At 39.9% G+C, this 19,502-nt stretch overlaps 1 protein-coding gene across 8 annotated transcripts in view; it reads right to left on the reverse strand.

The window, feature by feature from the left end:
* Positions 1-18,558, reverse strand: part of STAG1 (stromal antigen 1) — a 251,543-nt gene extending 232,985 nt beyond the window's left edge. For 3 of the 8 annotated variants that reach the window (XR_003096470.1, XM_025216832.1, XM_025216834.1), the window contains exons 1-4: positions 15,189-15,268; positions 14,301-14,403; positions 12,546-12,674; positions 4,298-4,462 (exon numbers count right to left, since the gene is read on the reverse strand). Coding sequence is in view for 7 of the 8 variants with exons in the window: in XM_025216832.1 (XP_025072617.1) it covers positions 4,298-4,303 (6 nt within the window). In the remaining variant the exon portion in view is untranslated. Of the gene's footprint in view, positions 1-4,297; positions 4,463-12,545; positions 12,675-14,300; positions 14,404-15,188; positions 15,333-18,533 lie in introns of those variants that run through there. The other 5 variants (XM_025216833.1, XM_025216835.1, XM_025216836.1 and 2 more) reach the window with 4 other exon arrangements.
* Positions 18,559-19,502: the final 944 nt, after the last annotated feature.

Below are 19,502 nucleotides of genomic sequence, written 5' to 3' on the forward strand. Positions count from 1 at the left end.
CCCCCCCCCCCCACCCCCCATGCCCTCCTGGGTGGCAAGCAGCAGCAGAAGCCTCTTCCCCCACCCCCCATGAACCACAGCTCCACCACCCACCCAGGCAGTGCCTGCCCCTGGTCCCTTCCTCACCGTGGGGGGTGTTGATCTCCCCCTCACCCACCACACTGGACTTACCAGCTGGATGCAGCTCTCCACACTGCGGCTATGCTCCTCACTGCCCGAGTGCTGCGCTGCAGCTGTGCAGAGCAACTCGGGCATTTATCCGCCAAATTATGAGCCCCATCGGGCTGATATCCAATACAGCCAGTTTTCTTTATGTCGATACTGATCCGATATTGGATCGATGTATCAGTGCACCTCTACATATTAGCATAACCAAGAGCCAAGGAGGACAGCCTTGCTGGACTAAAGAAATTACTAGCAGAGCGTATGAACATCACTACATATCACAGTACCCACACAAACTGTTGCATATGGCAAAGAAGCTTTTGAAGCTAGCAGCAGTGGAAAAGGTGACTGAACAAATTGAACACTGCCAGCAAGCCAAATACTAGCCTGATACAGTCACCAAAGCACTCTTTGAAATCATAACAGGAAAGCCAATATGAGCAAAACTGGTGTGTAGTTACAGAGATAAGATATGGAGGGTAAGTAAATGTATGCAAAGAAAAACACAAAGATCATACATTGTAGAAACAAACACTATTGTAACTGGTGTTTCCTTAGAACCAAGAAGAAATTATCCTGAAGAGAAGACTCAAATGAATCCCATCACAGATTCAGATACAGTAGAAACTTGACATGAGTGCGAAATGAAGTTATTAGGAGACACTCATGAGCTGGCAAAAGGAAAGGCAAAAAAAAATCTAGCAGCAGAGAAATCTCCTAGGGGCAAACAGCAGGAGGAAGAAGCTTTGAAAATAAAACCACATGAAGCAGAAGAGTAGTAAAGTTGCTTAGTAATCTCAAAGCCTATATGAAATGAAATTATTGCATTTCTATTACAGAATGTAAAATTACGGCATGCCCTAGGGGAAAGAAACACATTGTGTATGTAGACAGTTAACAGAATCTACTGACAATTAAGAATATGAAGCATTGTCTGGTCAGTCAAACTGCTCACGTTGTACACTGAAGAGCTCCACAAACAAGTCAGTAATAAGAGGTCTGTGTCTTGCTGATGATCACATCACTATCCCTACAATTTCGCGGGAAGACGGCTGGAAAGAATGCAAGGTCTGCCCAGGCCTAACCCTGGTCTTTGAATCATTATTGCAGGTGTCTTTCGTCTCTTTGTTTGCACTTGTAACTTGAACTGCTTAGCACTTGAGGAGTGTTAATGTCATTTCAACTGCATGTATGTTGAAACCCAATATCAGTAACGGTCCTTTTCTATTTGACAGAGGTAAAATTTTCAAAAATAAGCAAGTAATTAAAGGTGCTGGCACAAGAACAAGTTACTATGAGGTAAAACAAAGAGCATGACTTATAGCATGTCAGTCACTACATACTAAAATGTGCAAACACTTACCCTGTGTTACACGAGAACTCACCTGTACTAGCTTACCTGCCTCTCATGAAGAGATGAGGTAGGGCAAGCTATCATTCCACTTGCCACCAGATAAGAACACGTACATGCAGATTCAATTAAGTTGCTGACATGACATAAAACCCAACTTTATTTACCTCAGTGCAAGTTATTTGTCTACCCCTGCCAGAAGGCACTTTAGGCTCCTAAGACACTTACGCACTGCTGTATCGTTGACCTCAGAGTGAACTTTCTTACTAGTAAGCCATCACTATTCCAAAAAGCTTAGCCATCTTCCTGAATGAATTCAAACTCCATCAATAAATATGCTGTTTCTCCTAGTTCAGCTCATTCTGACTTGAAGCCCAGTTCTTAATGCAAACATACACATTTCCCTTAATTCCTCCAAGAATAGGATCCTAAGTATATGCACCCCAACCCTGTGTTTTTACCTTGTGAAAAGTGTTTTGTTAAGACTAGAAGAAATGTGACTACACCCTAACCAACTCAGTTCTCCTCACAGACACTCACAAAAAATTATCAAACACCTCCAGCAATGAAGCAGCCACCTACACCTTTTCTTTGGCTTCTATTTATACCAACAGCTCTCAGATAAATATCCAATGCACAGCATACAGTGTCTTCTGTTGCATAAAAAAACCCACACCTGCAAAAATCATCTTGGAAACCTGTCAAAACAACTCTGAAAATGTGTTGCAAGGGAACAAAGTTGGTGGACCTGAAGCAGTAAAATAAAATGATGAAAAGGCACCTAGAAGCTTTCGATAGTTCTGTTATAAAAATATTTGCTCTGTGTTCACCTATTAGATAACAAGGGTCTCTCTCACAACCCCAGTTTCACAGAACATACGAAATACTTTCAAATTCACATTTTTCCCATATTGGCTTCTGTATCATTAATGCACAACTCAGATTTTTCATGGATTTATGGAGGTTTAAGGGAGGCTTAAGCTGGATATTAGGAAAAATTCTCTCATTAGAAGGGTGGTAAAGCACTGGAACAGGTTACTTAGAGAGGTGGTAGAATCTCCATCCTTGGAGGTTTTCAAGACCTGGCTAGACAAAGCCTTAGCTGGGATGATCTAGTTGGGGCTAATCCTGCTTTGAGCAGGCAGTCGGACTAGATGTGACCTCCTGAGGTCCTTTGCAAACCTTGTTGTCTATGATTTGTGGTGAAATTTCAAAAATGGTTTAGGCAGTTAGGAAACTAAGTCCCTTTGAAAAAAAAAATCAGTGAAACATAGGCCCTTATCTGCATTATGTGACTTGCAAATGCGACTTGCATATCTTTACCATGTCCGAAGTGAGACAGGAAATGGCACCAAGAAATAAACTCAGCCTACTTGCACCTGCTTCATGTGTACTTTGGCTCACAACATTGTGGAGCAGTGAGCTAAACAAAGCTGGACATGAACGGGTCAGCACCACACTCACGCTTTCTGCAGTCAGAGCCTCAGGATGGTTCAAAAGGATATACTTGTGACTGTACCAGGTCATCTACTCCATAAATTTGTGAGTCTAACTAAGCACACGTGAAGCAGGCCAGGCTTATTTCCCAACAGCATGCTTGGGCTTGTCCAGGGAAAGGTACGGGACAATGCAGACATACCCTTAGACATCTAGGTGCTTTTTACAATTTAGCACTGTCATGCCTGAGAGTTCAGTTTTATCGCATAAATCACTTAAGTCCTGTCACACTACTTCAGTTAGTGTCAGGCAGCTGAACCCTGTAACAGGCCGCACTGCTACACACAGGCTACTTTCTGAACCAAAGGAAGTGTAGCTACATTTACACAGCACTGCACTTCGGCTAATTATCACAACGGGTGACTATATTTATTGGCAGGCAAGGTTCTTTGAGTAGATGTGGTATCTTTTATTAGACCAACTAAGTAGTTGGAAAAAAATTCTTAGTAAGCTTTTGGGCACAGTAACCCTTCTTCAGGCATAGGGAGTCTCCGTTGGTCTGAGACTCCAAGGAACGATAGACTCCCTACACCTGAAGAAGGGTGACTGCTTGCTAAGTATTTTTTTCCAACTGCTTAGGTGGCCTAACAAAAGATATCACATCTAACCAAAGAACCTTGCTTGCCTACGTCCTTAGACGAACACAGCTACAACCAAAAACACAGCTGTATTTACTAGCACACACCACTGAATGACTTCAGGTATACTTTCTGGTTAGAAAAGTAACCCATGTAGATCACCATGATTTGCTGCATGACACCACTGTTTGGCACTGAATTTACAATGTAAATACGATCAAGCACTTTTGACAACTTCACTTGCTGGGTAAACATCTCAAATCTTTTCTCCTTTGCAAATGTTAATCCTGGATATGCTTTATGAACAGCAACTGCATTAGTTAGTAGATCCCCTTCTTTTAAAATTCATTTGTTTATAGCTTGAAAATAACTGACAAAATAGTAAAGAAATCAATTGGAATAGAAAGCTACTTCTCAGTCTACAGTTCTTCCAGAAGTACTTTGAAACATTCAGCTTTAACCATATCTTATACTGAGCTCCTTATTTCAATGTACAATACATATAAAACAGAGGGGGAGGGGGGAATACCAGAAATTCATTTTTGATAAGCTGTATCAGATGATGTAATCTTAATAACAACATTGTAATTTAGCTAGCATAGATTCATAGACACTATGAGAATAAGAAACTTATTTATTGCAGTGTGAAAATATTCAGTAATTAAGCGGTAACAATAATGAATGCACAATATGTGAATTACTTTACCTGCATGGCGCTTTTCCCGAGCTTAACCACCTCAAACAAAGTGACAGGGTCTCCTTCTCCATTCTGTTGAGGATGACCATTAGCTCTTCCACGACCTGCTGCTCTAGTGCCAGGTTCAGAACGGCTCTTATCTCCTGGAGTTTTTCGAGGTTTTTTATTGGCAGACTGAACAAAAAGAATATCAGAATGAAAATCTGGTGCAATTATGATGTGAATGAATTAAAGTATCTTGTAAACTATATATATATATATCAGCATTAGATTTATATATACACACACACACTGTATCAGATGTATTTATATGCGAGTCTTACTGCAAGAAAAGTAAAAAAAATTAAAAACTGTGATCTAGGCTGCAAAAAATAGCTGTCATTGGCTTACTAGAAAATTTACTTCTATGTAATTAGAAAACAACTGAAGTTCCTTATTTATAAAATAACTGAACCTCAACTACTTCAGGATACAAGTATTACCAAGTTAAAAGGAACCAACTTCAGGTTATTACATTTAAACACTTTCTTCCCTTTCATTGCTACCCAAATACAGCTTGTTCATAGTGCCTTGGGTGCTCATTAGAAAGACTTTAATGTTCTCTTCCCACACCACTAAAATTAATCAGTAACTCAATATATATGTACAAATGCAACAGATTACCCTAATGGTCCCTTCTTGCTTTGCAATCTGTAGTTAAAATCCCAACCTCCAATAAAAGTCATCTGGAGTTTGCCTCTACTGTGCCCACAGGTTCAGAAGACTTATTCTATGGACAGTCTTCCTGTGGGTACCATTTCCTTTGAAACAGACAGGAAACTGTGCAACTAGGCCTTGATAGACTGGTGTATGCCGTTTGTATAGAAGGATTCACTAGGGTTTATTACCCCCAGCAGGCGGCACCCAGGCTTAATGAAGCACTACCAGCCAGATTCTTATCTGCTAAATCTACATTTCATGGTTGAATGCTCCAAAAAAAGACTTCAACGGGCCAGATATGCCTAGCACAGAATCCTCACCCCCCCACCCCTACCCCCCATGCAAAGAAAAACCTATCTAGAGGAGAGCTGCTGCAGGTAGGAGACCCAACTTCTGCACTAACCATCTTTGCTTTGGTACAAGAGGACAGAGGATGTGGCAGAGAGATGCCTAGAGGGTGGGAGAGAGAGCAATAAGAAAAGGGACAGGCAAGACGGAGTTCAGCACAACTGCATCTCATTCCAATAAATGCTGTAAGATCTATCAGTGACCTTACAAAGGCATACATTAGAGCTCTTAAGTTATGGTGAGGCCAGATGGCATGCAATCAGGAAGCCACAGCTCTATGGAAGGGACAGTTTGGCCTCTGACCTTAAAGGGCATGAGAAATAAGTTTTCTTTTCCTATGAGGCCATTATCCAGGCACAGACAGACAGCCATCTTGTCTGCCCGTTTAAACAAAAGACCATCACAATGCACCTAACTGAAAACCCTGCCACTCCAAGATGTGCACAGTATGTAAAAACTGATGTATTGTGGACTGTATCTTGAGATTTTCATGAAGAAATTGTTTGTACAATCAGGCCCAAGATCTTAATTGGATTTTTAGAAGACTAGATTTTTGATATGGCACTGAGGAGCTCTGCTGAAAGCTGATAATAAACTCGACCTGTCCTAGATTTGTGCTGATTCCACAGACAAACTTTTTACACAAAAGTGAAACAAATGATGAAAGATTTGGCCCCTGACTATCTAAGGCCTGGCTCTAGGATCTTCACCAGTTTCTGGATAGCCTGAACAGCAAGTTAGAGGCTGAACAGCATAATCTTGAACTGGAAATACTGATCCCGAATTAAAGTATTCATCATAGAAATGCACGTGGACACAAAGGTAGATTCCTCTGGGACCAGATGACCTCAGGAAATAACAAGGGTAATTTTCATCATATAGGAAGCTTTCCATATATGCCAATTCAAAAACAAGACTGAGTAATGGGAAGGAGCTTATTTTTTTCTTTAGCTTGAAGAAACCTAATGCTCACATGTCTGCTGCATGCAGCACCTGAACTGGACCAGTCCTGCGCGTTGGATCTGGTACACAAGGCTGATCTGCGAGCCTGATCCAGCCCACAGACTGGCCCCATACTGCTCATCTGCCCTGCAGGGCCACATGAGTTTCAAAGCCCCTTGCACGGATAAACCTACATTTGGGACAAATAAAAAAAAAGGGGGGCGGGGGGGAGGGAAGGGATGAGGATGGGGAAGGAGACTGCTGCTGCTCTGGACTGTGTAGAAGCTGTGCGTGATCCTGTAGCAATAGAAGTGTACCAAAACCAAGCCAGCTTTAACCCTGCTTCACCCAGGATAAAACCTGGAGCAATTTAGCTCACTTTTATCACCACAGTCTCATGCAGTGAGACGTGCACAGCACATGTAACAGCATAACACCTGCTGTGTGCTCCTTAGCAGCAGCTGCCCCAAGTGTGTGTGTGTCGGTGTCCTGGACTAGGTATTCTACCCTAAGTCTGAGAATCCATTGCGGATTTTCCCAGACATTTACTGAATCATTTTATAAAAATCAAACACTGCAGGGAAGAAGTTTCCTGGGCTATAACATCTGTACCCAAAACTCGTTCAAAGAAATGTGTTTCAGGGAGTGAGGAAAGCTCTGGCCAAAAAAAGAAACATACTGCAGGCCTTAAGGCCCAAATCCAACTCCCCCTTTATGTAGCTATGTCTATTTATGCATCTGCTGGGAGGGAAGCAGCAACGTAAAGGCAGTCCACATAAATTCTTGAAGCATGTTGTAGATAACTTTCTGGTACAGGTAGTGGAGAGGCCAACTAGCTGGGAAACTCTTCTCAAATTGCTGCCCACAAACAGGGACGAACTGGTTGAGAATGTAAAGATGACTTGGGTGCCTGACAATGAAGTGATACGAGTTCAAGATCCTAAAGAGAGAAAGGAAAGAAGAACAAGAGAACAAAGACACTGGACTTCAGAAAAGCAAACGTTAGCAAACAAAAGGAACTGGTGGGCAAGATCCCAGGAGTGGGGGAGGAGGGAAGTCTGAGGGGAAAAGAAATCCAGGAGAGCTGACTTACTTTAAGGAGGTCATATTAAGGGTACAAGAGCAAGCTAACCTGGTGCAACAGAAGAATGGGAAGTGCAACAGGAGGCCAGGCTAGCAAGGCAGCAACCTTTTCCATGAGTTGAAACTCAATAAGATATGCAACAAATATTAGGAAGGTCAAGGCACAACTTGAAATGCAGCTGGAAAGGGACAGAAAAAGCAATAAAAAGGAATTCTACAAGTATGTAAAAAATAAGAGAAGATCAAAGAAAGCATAGATCCTTTAAGGAATGCAGAAAACAATCTAGGTACAGATGATGCAGAGAAGGCTGGAATATTTAACATCATTTTTAATTCAAGTCTTCACAAATAGGGCAGCTACTAGAAGATAAGTGTGGCTGGCTGCAATGATAGAGAAGGAGGCAGTAATTGCAGAATAGGTTAGGGATTACTTAAGGAAGCCAGATGCTTTCAAGCCAGCAAGGCTGGATGGCATGTACCCTAGGATAGTGAAGGAATTGGCAGGGGTAATTTCAGAGCCATTATCTATCCTCTGAAAACTTGTGGAGGTTGGCTGAGGTCCAGGATGAGTGAAAAAGGGTAAATATAGTGTCAATCTTTAACAATGGGAAAATGAAATATCCAAAAATTACAAACCAGTCAGCCTGACTGTGATACTTAGAAAGAACATGGAGAAAGTTCTCAAGACATTCATTTTGAAGTACCTAGAGAAAAACAAGGTGATCAGGTACAGCAAGCATGGATTCACCAAGAGCAAGTCATGCCTGACCAATCTGATTTCCTTCTCTGATACGGTGTCAGGCTCTGTGGATGGGGAGGTGGCGGGAAGGAGTGTTGGATGTGACTGGGGGAAGACTGGAGGGCAAAGGAGTGTTGGATGTTATATAATTCAACTTCCACAAGGCTTCTGACACTACCTGCCTCAACATTCTGATCAACAAGCTAAGGAAGTACAGACCAAATGAAGGTACTGTAGGGTGGACAAAACAGGTTGGATCATTGTGCTCAATGAGCTGTCGTCAGTGGCTTGATGTCTAGCTGGGAGAAGATATCATGTAGGGTTTCTCAGGGGCCTGTTCTGGATCCAGTCCTGTTTAACATTTTCATTAATGATTTGGATGTTGGAACAGAGTGCACAATTAGCAGATTTTCAGATGACACCAAGTTCAATGGAGTTGCAGACACTCTGAAGGGCAAGGCTAGGATCCAAAATGTGCTGGGTATACAGGAGAAATGCTCCAGAATCAACCAAATGAAATTCAGCAAGGATAAGTGCAAAGTCCTGCACTTGGGATGGAATAATTGCATGCACAAATACAGACTGGAGACTGATTGGTTAGGCTGCAGTATTGTAGAACAGAGCCTGGGGCTTACAGGGGACCAGAAGCCGAGCATGAGTCAATGGTGAACTCTTGTTGCAAAAAGTCAATAAGATACTGGTCTGTATCAACAGAAGCACATCACTTGCTAATCAAGGCAAGTGATCTTTCAGCTCCATTCAGCACTGGTGAGGCCTCACCTACAGTGCTTTGTCCAGTTTGGGGTCCACATTTCAAAAAGGATGTATTCAGATTGGAAAGAGCTCAGCGGAAGGCCTGGGAAGCAAGATTTATGAGAAAAGGCTAAAAGACCTATTATTATTTAGTTTGGAGAAGAAAAGATTATGGGGAAAGTTGATAACTGCTTTCAAATACCTGAAGGGGGATTATAAATAAAGAGGGTGGAGATGGACTTATCTCCATGGGACAAGACTAGGGAGAAATGGCCTCAAACTGCAGCAGGGGAAGTTCTGGTTAGAGATTAGATTAGGAAGAACTTTCTGATTACGAGGTTGGTTAAACAGTGTAACAGACTAACTAGAGAAGCTGCAGAATCTCCATCCCTGGAAGTTTTCAAGAGCACATTAGATAGATACTTAGATGGGATGGTTTATTTAGAGGTGATCCTGCCTTGTACAGGCAAGCTGGACTAGATGACCTCATAAGGTCCCTTCCAGTTCTACTTTCCTAGCATCCTATGTTCTCTAAATAGATGTACAAGTAGCATTTAGGGCCATATACATGTTTTAGATCCTACTCCAAAAAGCTATATATACATTGTTGCAATTCTATTCCACTCTGAAAGATGCTTAACTCCATCCAAGTCCTTAAAAGATTAGCCTGAGAAAAACCATGACTGGCAACTCTGAGGGGGGATGGTAGGAAGAGAGAAGAGGAGGATGGACCCTTTCCATATTTTTTGTCCAATGGCCTAATGGTTAGGGCACTTGTCCAGGGAGTGGGAGACCTACGTTATAGGCACCATCACTCTGGGGGGTTTGACAACAAAACTCTAGGCTGGGCTAAGGCAGGGCCAAGGGTATCCTCCATCCCGCTAGTGGAAGGTGGCCCAGTGGGCAGCCAGGAGAGAAGCAAAAAGGAGCAAATGGAGGATAGCAACAGAAGGAGCCTGGCTGTAGCTGAGATAAGCACTGCCCTGAAAAGGAGAGTGCTCTGAGTTCTGACCCTGCCTGCACTGGTGTTTAACTATTTAATCCAATGACTATTTAATACAAAATGTAGAAATAGCATAGGGGTAGCAGCTCAGGTACCCATCTTACGTCCTAGGAATAAGTACTACTACGCTATCGGGCTAAAAGGTAAGGCAGCCCTCCTTTCCTGACTTGTCTCTTCCTCCCTCCAGAGTTGCCACTAATGATTTTTCTCTGAGACTCAGAAGGAATTACAAGCCTCCCTGGAAGAACAGGAATTGCAACACAGTATAAACAGCCTTCAAGGATCTCTTCTGGGCATATTCAAACGAACAAAGCAAGCTGCAGTGCAGGAGAAGAATCTAAAATCTGCACGTCTACACATAAATGCGTAATTAGCACTTAGCCACCTAAAGGGGGAGTTGAATTTGGGCCTATATGTGTAATCAGTTAATTATTAACGTTCTGAAATACATGCCTTAAAATGCGAGTCATAACAACTTCAATATTTAGTTTATTGAAAAAACAGTAAATGCAAATTATTATGGTCTCAAAATATTTATATGAAGAACAGTTACCTATTGTTTAAGGATAATAATCTGGCAAAATAAAAAAATAACAAAATTCAGTGAAAAAAATGGAAGTTGGAAAAGCACTGGAAATACAATGCAATTTTTTAAGTGAGAGTTTTTAAATGTAGATCAAATGTCTTTCCAAGAGATGTACAGCAGGTCAACAACAGATACTTAGATTTGGCACAGTAAACACTGGGAGGAATAATCTGCAATTAATTAGGTCAGACTGGCAAGTTTCATTGTGGTCATAAAATCTATTCATTTATGAAAGGCTATTTTATTAGTTTTGAATTCCTTTCTTTCAGTCTTTCATGTAAAATTGAGAAGCAGGTAGTAAAAGGGTTGCATAGGTTATAATCACAAAGGCCACACTATATCTTAGTCCCATTGAGGAGATTCAGAACCATGTTGCGACAGTTCTGAAATCCGTTCCTTTCAGGTCTAACCAATATTGGTGGGGGATGAAGAATAAAAAAATCATTCATAAGATTGGATCAAAGATCCTGTGTTAACCTCTTCCTTCTATGATGATGACACTGTCATCTGTATACTAGGATCATACTAGGTCTGTTATTTTTTCAAGTCTTTTGGGTTTGGTGTGGGGGACAGGGACAGATGGATGAATGCTTTCCTTCTTTCACTTCATTTAGATGACAGTCTTTCGTGGCCTGAATAAACAAAGATGAATGCTCACCGGATATCCATCTTGGTATATTGCATCTCTCTCATCCAGGTAATCTCCCCCATGAGAGACTTTAATCAATTAAGATTATTTGGCTTCTTTAGTCATAGTTCACTAATATGGGAATTGCTATACTGAACTGCCTCAACGTGCCCAGTAATTAAGAAAAAGTATTCCTTTGCACTCATTTCTGAATTTATCTCCTTTCAGTTTTACTGAATTTCTTGTTTCTTTGTTCAAGGACAGGGGCATGGTCCCAATCCACTTTCATTATGTTTATCACATCCCTTCTTATTGGTCTTCCTTATAAGGCAAACAACCAAACATTTTCAGTCTTTCGCTAGAACAGGGACTTTCCATACTCCCCTCAGTCTTTCTTGATACCTTTTTTCTGACCCCACCTAATTCAGTAGTATACTTCCTGAATAGCAGTGACCAGTAGTGAACACAGACTTCCAGACACCTCTGATTTGCATAACCATTAATTTAGTTGTTTTCATGAACAGATTGTGCGCAGTCTTCTCTGAGAAAAATGAATCAGGCCTATGGTTTGTTTGCTTTTTGCTGCTGACTCCCTTATTTGTGGTATAACCCTAAAGGAGTGGAGAACTAAACAGAACGAGCTCTCTGAAAGACAGAGATTTACTTCGGTCGATTTGAGACAGGACTTTTTCTGGTTCAGAGGGTGCCTTTGGAAAGCAGCTGTCTAGATTGTCCTCTCAGTCAGAGTTGTTCAAGTATTATTATCTCAGATGTCATCGACAACTCAGGGGGGTAGACATCAAAAGAAAATGCCCTTAAAATGGCTATCAGGGGTGGGGGGGACACCATGCATTTGGAGGAGATGCATGAAAAGGCATTGCTTAATACATTTTCTCCTTCTGGCATTAAGTTGTAAAGCAACTCTCACAACTTAGTGGGCAAGCAAACTGGCTTTGTGTTCAAAATTGTCTTTTCTGCCTTGCGAGCTTCATCAACTAGGAAGACTGCTGTAGAGAGCAGCCCTCTGAAGAGCTTGAAGCACCGGAAGAAAAAATTCTCTGGTACAGAGATTTCTGACCGGTTGTTCTTGTTTTTTCTTTAAACACTTTCTGAAGAGATGGGATTTTCTTTTTGTTTTGTTGTTGCCTTTTAATTATGGGAAGAAGAAAAAAGTCCTGCAGCAAAAAGACTTTCAGAGACAGCCGTGAAAAGTGCAGAATGAAAAGTGATATAAGCCTGATAGTAAGAGGAAACAGAAAGCTTACATGGCAGAAAGAAGGGAAGAAAGTATCTCTACTAAGTAATTTCTGGATGCAAGACAGAGTACCCAGGATCCATGAGCAGAGCAATATAAATTCCCTCATTATAGATTCTGAAAAAGTTGCTCTGAACATCAGATCAGTAGGACACCTCCTAAAGAACATACTGTTAACTACAAGATTACATATTGACATAAACAGTACATTTAGGACTAACATTTTACAGAAAAAAATTATTTTATTTTCCTGCTCCATAGGGACTTGGGTTGGCTGTCATGCTGTTGCAACTATCCTTCTCAAACCGAGCATTCCAAAACAGCAAGTATGGTTTGCATATGAAGCTCATCTGTGGAAAAGTCATGAATGAATATTGAGACAGTCAGCACTACTGTCCTGAAATAAAACGCTCAGGAAAAAACAGCATAAAATAAAATAAAATAACTCTGAAAGCCTTCTATACCTTCACAGACTTTAAACAATGAAGGAATTCTACTCAAACTGGAATTAAAAATAATTAGCCTTCATACTGACACCTAGCATGAAGATCAGCCCCAACTGAAGGAAGGCTTTGGAAAATATGACTATGGAAACATTTAGCAATTTTATCCACAGTAGCCATCACCTAAAGCCCCTGCCCTGTAAAATTTGACATTGGTACTAGTGTCCGGAAATTCAAAATTTAAGATTCCATAAGTAACTTTAAACTGGCCGAATTGTTTATATGTATTTTCGATTATGATTTATAGAGTTAAATATTTACCTTAAATTTATTCCTAAAATTGCAGAAAATTCTTACCACTGTTCAAAAATATATTAGTTGGTCGATTTTTTTTAAATCCCAGTCAAACATATCTTAAATGATTCTCAAAGAAAGAAAAAAAATGTGCATAAAGGACTTCACAGCAGTAAATAACGTTCTTACATTAGCTCAAAATTTTAAAGAAATAACCAATATGACATGTTCCATGAAGGTTCACTAGCTAAGCTGATCTGGGAGAGAAAATGAGAACTAACCAAACTTATGAATGCCTATAAAAACTAATGTAAAATTCTCCCCCATAATGACCTTATTCCACTTTATGGAATTCAGCCATGGTAACAGTAATGCACGTGCTAACTCTGGAGAACTACCAAAAACATGCCCCTTGATAAAATACCGCCTCTACAATTGCATGTGCCTGCCTATAGATATACCCATAAACAGGGTACTTTTTTGGTTTTTTTAAATAAACATAAAAAAAAAGCTTTTTAACTAAATACTGTAGAATTTCTGAGAGTTGCCTCTATTATTTCCATTCATGAAATGGCATTGTACAAAGGCACTTAATAAATAATCTCCTCTTAGTAAATCCTATAACCGCAGATATCAAAACCTGAGGCTATCATATTAAAAAAGCAAAGCTCTTTATCCATATGCAAAAGACAGAAGATATCCCATTTCCTTAAACTTACATTAACACCTCTACTGATGGAGGAATTCAACATTATTTTAAAACTATGAGGATAATCTCCAGATTACATGAAGAAATTAGCAACCACTAAAAGATGGCTCGAGTGTTGTGTCACAACTCTTTAATAAACTCTCCATTAAAACTTTTAAAAGGAGAAAGTTGTTAGGGTTAATAAGCCTGCTCCCTTGCCTAGAAGAATACTGTAATATAAAAAAATAGTGGAATACTTTAAAATGAGTGAATACAAATAGCAAAGGATACAACATTAATGGGTATTATTACCATTTTATCTTTTCAATTAGATATTATTTCTAATACTTCAGCAAGCAATTCTTGTATATTGGTCTGATACATGTATTATGTACTACAAGCCTTCATGAAGTTTGACATATGCTCATTGTAAACCTATTTATGTTCACTATTATCACTAAGATGATCAGACAAAAGAATAGTCTGCAATCAATTTTAAAGAGATGCACAACAAAACAAAACAAAACAAAACAAAACTAAATAACACATACTGGAGGCCTGCCAGGACGGCCCCTTTTTCTTTTTCCTTTGACTTCTGTTTCTTCAAGCTCACTGCCAGCATCTGAATGCGCAGTAGTTTCATTTGTAGAATCCCTAGGGAAAAAATACTAGTTAAATTAAAATTATTTGAAACTAACAACCTATAATTGACTCTCTGATGAATATTTAGTTCTAACCCAGAACAGAATAAATCAGCCTTTAAAAGCCTTAGGTCACATTTACTCTGCAAATTAATCAATTAAACATTGCTACCTTTGGAGAAATGCTAAGTTATGTAAGTTTTATGGAGTTAAAAGCCAAGGAATTTACATTATAAGCTCTCAGACATGAAGACATTTAATTAACGCATTCTTTTAAAGTGAAGTTCTACTTTGAAAATTGACTGCAGTAAACAGCACCTTCTTATCAGATCTACTGCATGTATATATTCTGGATTATCACTTTAGTGAAAAAAGTAAAGATTTTAACTACTTTTTACTCTTGTTAGCCTTGAGACCCAATACAGCTATGGAAAAGTTACCTGGATTCTAGTCTAGCTCACACATCTTTATAACAGTTAAGTAAATCCAAACAAAGGCCAAACTCTATTCTCAGCTGTACTTGATGATAATGGTATTGCACACATACAATTAACAGCAGGATTAACCTTGCAGAAACATTAATACTGGTGATGATGAGCAAGCAGGACAGAACTCATTGTGACATTCTTATTCCAAATCAAGTTTGTGATTCTGGCAGCTAGGGAAGACTGTTCAAGTGTACAACGAGTAAATTTGGTCTGAAAGTTATAGAGAGACTATAAATGTGGAAACCCACAGTGCCATTTTTTCAGTCACTTTTCAGAGTAGGACCACACTTTAAATAGAAAAAAATGTTACCTTAAAATCTCCTTTCTTCTAGAAGCCAGGTCCACAGATCCTACTATGGTTCTTCAATCAGGGGGCTGCTGCTTGGAGAAACCAGACCTGTCAGTGATCTTCTGGGGCACTAGATTTTGCCCCTGAAGAGCCCACAAGTGAAACTATTTCCCAAGCTGATGTGAACTGACTTATTTTAACTTTAACTTGAATGATCAAACTAACTTAAGATCTCTGTGGATCACCAATTAATTGTGGCAGAGCACCAGATCCATCTTTCAGAGTTATTAAGCCCTGTTTTTAATCACATTTTATTGTAAATCCAGAGTAATTTGTAAATCTTGTGAGAGGAAAAAAAATCAGGCCCATTTTGCTAAGATTATGCTTAAATTCAAGTAAGCGTGGATTAGATCTATGGATCTGGCACATAGGAAAGAGGAAATTTCAACCAATAAACGTTACTATCCTCCTTCACGGCCAGGTCCACAGATCTTCCCAAAAGTGGCTTTTATCAGAAATGTTATGTAAATTCAAATGGAAGTACTCGTGGTAAAGTAAAGCTAACATTTAATTATTTACAGCTCCATAAGCATTATTGCATCACAGTTAAGATTGTGCTACTATTTTATCTTTAGTATGACATTTGTAATCTTCCATTTCTATTATCTCCTGATGATATTTGTAGATAAATAATAGGAATTATAAATCTAAATGTTTGAATTTTTTAAAGGACACTTAAGAAAAAGTCACTGTATTCAGATTTTTAAGCATCTTACTTTTGTTGTCATGAAAACGCACATTAAAATTTTAATTCTTTATTCTCAGATTAATAAAAGCACTTACTTGCAGGAAGAAACATTCAGAAATAAACGATTAACAAGACTAGCTTACTTAACACTGAATGGAATCAAATCAGTTTACAACTGCAAAGCAAATATGATAGAGTTGATAAGAATGTCTATAACGCTGATATTAGTTATTGATGCATCTAAACTTAATTCAAGGGTAGATACCTCACATCTTGTAACTAATAAAGGCTGATGACAGATGTGGGGACCCCCCCCAAAGCACTTTACTGGAAGAAGCAGCATGTTTCGACCTTGCTCTGCAGCATCTGTATAGATCGGGCATTTCAGTGGGGCTTTCTGGCTCTCATCTAAAGCCAATTCAATCAGCTATTAAAGTACCAAAAAAGCCCTGCTAAAGCACCCAATCTATATAGCTGTTGGGCAAGCAGGATCCAACTAACGTGATGCCTATTCTGGGCATGTGCTGGGCTGGGCGCAGGGGCATGCTGAGTTTAAAGTAAAGCGCCATTTTGGGGGGGTTTTTTTACATCTGTAAGCAGCCAAAGTGACTAAAGACCCAAGCTGACGTCAAGATAGCCACCACTTTTTTACAGCTTTTTCAGATGGAAAAGGGGGTAACACTTGAAAACTTGCCTACCATCTACTATTGCTTCCAAAAGTACTAAAGCCACGCTTCCTCTATGGAAGATGAAAAACACCAGGTGTTACAGAATAACGGAACATGGGATACAGGAGTGGAGATCATTAGGAGGCTCTTTGTACTTTTGCCACAGCAGGCCTCCAGAGCTCGTAAAGTCTACACAACCTTTCCTGATCCTGAAAGATCCTATAGTCCCGACAGATCAAAGGATTCCTCAATAAAGTTAGTTTTGTTGCAGTATTTTTTGGTAAATTCCACAGCAGATGTCCAGGGAATAAAAACATTCCAATGTTTACAAAAAGGAAAATGATTTTTGCAGTTGTCATAGCACCATCATCCATAAGAGCTAATAAAGTGTTGCTTTTTAACACCAGCAATACTAAGATGGACCATTCAAGCCACTGACTACTGAAAAGTTTAGCTGTTAAATGAATTAAACTAACAGGAAAAGGTGGCTAGTATTTGCAATTCATTTTCCTTGATTCTGAAGCATGCTGCATATACCGAGGTTATCATCCTTGCTTTTGTGCCTCTCTTGGGCAGTAGTGTTACTGGACAGCGATGAACTTCTCAAAGAAACAACTACTGTTGGAAAGAAAACTCTAAGCCAAACTAGAAGTCAACAATGTTGAAGCACTTTATATTAGAAACTGAACTAGAGCAGGCACCAAACTGGATTTTTTCCAATGCATCATCTTCAAACACTGGAACTCCATTAAAAGCCTTTATTAACACAAGTTTGAGATGTTTGTTTGTTTGAGATTAGAAATGCAGCACTCCCTAAAAAATTTGGCAGCAGGCTAATAAAAACTCTAAGGCACCTTCCATGTAGACTTCAGTTTGATGACTGCTTTCAGAAAAGGTTTTCTTGAATAACAAGCATTCAGCTGTTTGACTTCAGAATGAGTCCAGCTAGCAAAGCTGGCCCAATCATTTACCACTTTGGGCACTCCCAATTTTTGCTTTTTTGACATTATCTTAGAGCAAATGTTTCCATGACTGATAATTTCTGACAATCCACAAAAACAGACCACATTTTCAACTGCTGAACTACAGCTAGCATTATACACACTGCTTTAAAAAAATTCCATTGGCATAAAAACAGATGTCTTAAAAAGCGCTGTTCCTGGTGAAGGTGGAATTGCAGACACTTTTCCCTTTGCCTAGAGCAGTAGGGGCCAACATTTCTCGGAAGGCATGCTACAAATGAGTCCTGCACCCTTCCCAAGTTTCACTGCCTGAACTGATGCTCTGCTTTCTGCCCAATATGCCACTGTGCTGCCCGTCTTCTTCCTGATCTGCCACGTGCCGCACAGAGGATGTCAAGCATCTGCAAAAGAACAATATGGCACTGCTACAATATTTAGCATCAAGTGGTCTGCAGCATCTGTCGTCTCATCTGCACCAACACTAATTCCAAGACAAACTTTCAACTCTTCTTTCAGATCATTTACATGACTTGCAAAAACCTTTGGTAAGCATATTTTACGTCAGTTGATCTGAACAAGGTATGACATCAATATTTTTTGTTTTGAAGAGCTTTGCAAAGAGCTTTTAATAGTAAGGACCTTGAGGCCATGAAGTGGAACATTAACGCTGCCAGAAGTCTATATAAGTTAGTAATCTTCTGTTCTATGATGCATTTTTTCTTCTGTCTTCACAGATGATAGCCCACTGATCGTTTTCTGTACTTGTCTTTCGTACTGCAGATTTGACCACTTGAATCTACTATTTATGACCTCTTAAAAAGGCTGCCACAGCATGCTTTCTGCTTAAAATCCACATTACCCACTGTATAAAACATCAAGCTACCACTAACATGGAATATCTTCATTGGATACTTCACACTCCTCTACTTGGCATTTGCACTTCCTACTTTATTCACACTTGCTATAATCATTTGTGCCTCCTTTTTACCTCAAGAGCACTCTCCTGTTTTCCTTGGTGAACTACAAATCTCACTGGCTGAACTTCACTGCTACATATTCATGCTTGCTTCATATTTAAAACAGCAAAGCGATAACCTCATGGAGAGACCGACTGATTTGATTTGATATCAGCATGTCACAGTGTGTGTGTTCTCTAGAGGAAATGAAAAATGAACTTAAATTTTAGGCATTTGCAAATTTTCACGTTGTTTATTCAGGTTTGTGATTTCTATATGTTCCACGATTGCTATGACAAACTCTTAGCTTTCCTTAGGGCCACAGTCCCTCAGACAAAGCCCGAACAACACATTAGGAAATGAGAGTTACACGTAACTCTTGTACCTAAATCCCTAAGGAGTGAGAATCCATACAGCTCTCTCCAGCTTACACTGCTGAAACTCATGCTTTTAGTTCTGGAGAGTGCTAGGTAGTGTGTTAGCCAATACTGAGATCGAAACGCTAGAATGGTGGTCACACAAGTAGTTTAATTTTCTCCTATTTATAAGCAAAGCATTCTTCTGATGTAGTGGGGGGAGGTGGTGAAGGGAAGCCTGATCTCCTTGGCAGGAGCAGCCTAAGTAAAACATTGACAGCATCTCAGAGCTTGGGAATTTCTTTCCAAGCCACAAAACTTCTATAGAAGCAGGAGAGCTGTCCTCTGCACTGGGAAGCCTGGCCCAGTCCTGATCCGCTGAATCCAAGATTGCTCCTCTGTACTCCAGTGTGTTCCTCACCTCCCATGTCCAATGTACACTCTTCTTTCTCTATTACCTTAAATACTGACACTATTTGCCCCTTCATGAAGGAAGACTGGGGGCTAGCCCTGCCCCTGTTTTAAATATGCACCCAATATTTCCCTGTGACAGAGTGAACTCTTTAATAAAAAGAAAAAACTTAAGAAGCTAGACCCGACAGATCTTCCCAGGGATGTGGGAGGGAGGGAGGGAGGGAGGGTGGG

Source organism: Alligator sinensis, unplaced genomic scaffold, assembly GCF_000455745.1.
Source record: "Alligator sinensis unplaced genomic scaffold, ASM45574v1 scaffold1264_1, whole genome shotgun sequence".
NCBI classification, from domain to species: domain Eukaryota; kingdom Metazoa; phylum Chordata; order Crocodylia; family Alligatoridae; genus Alligator; species Alligator sinensis.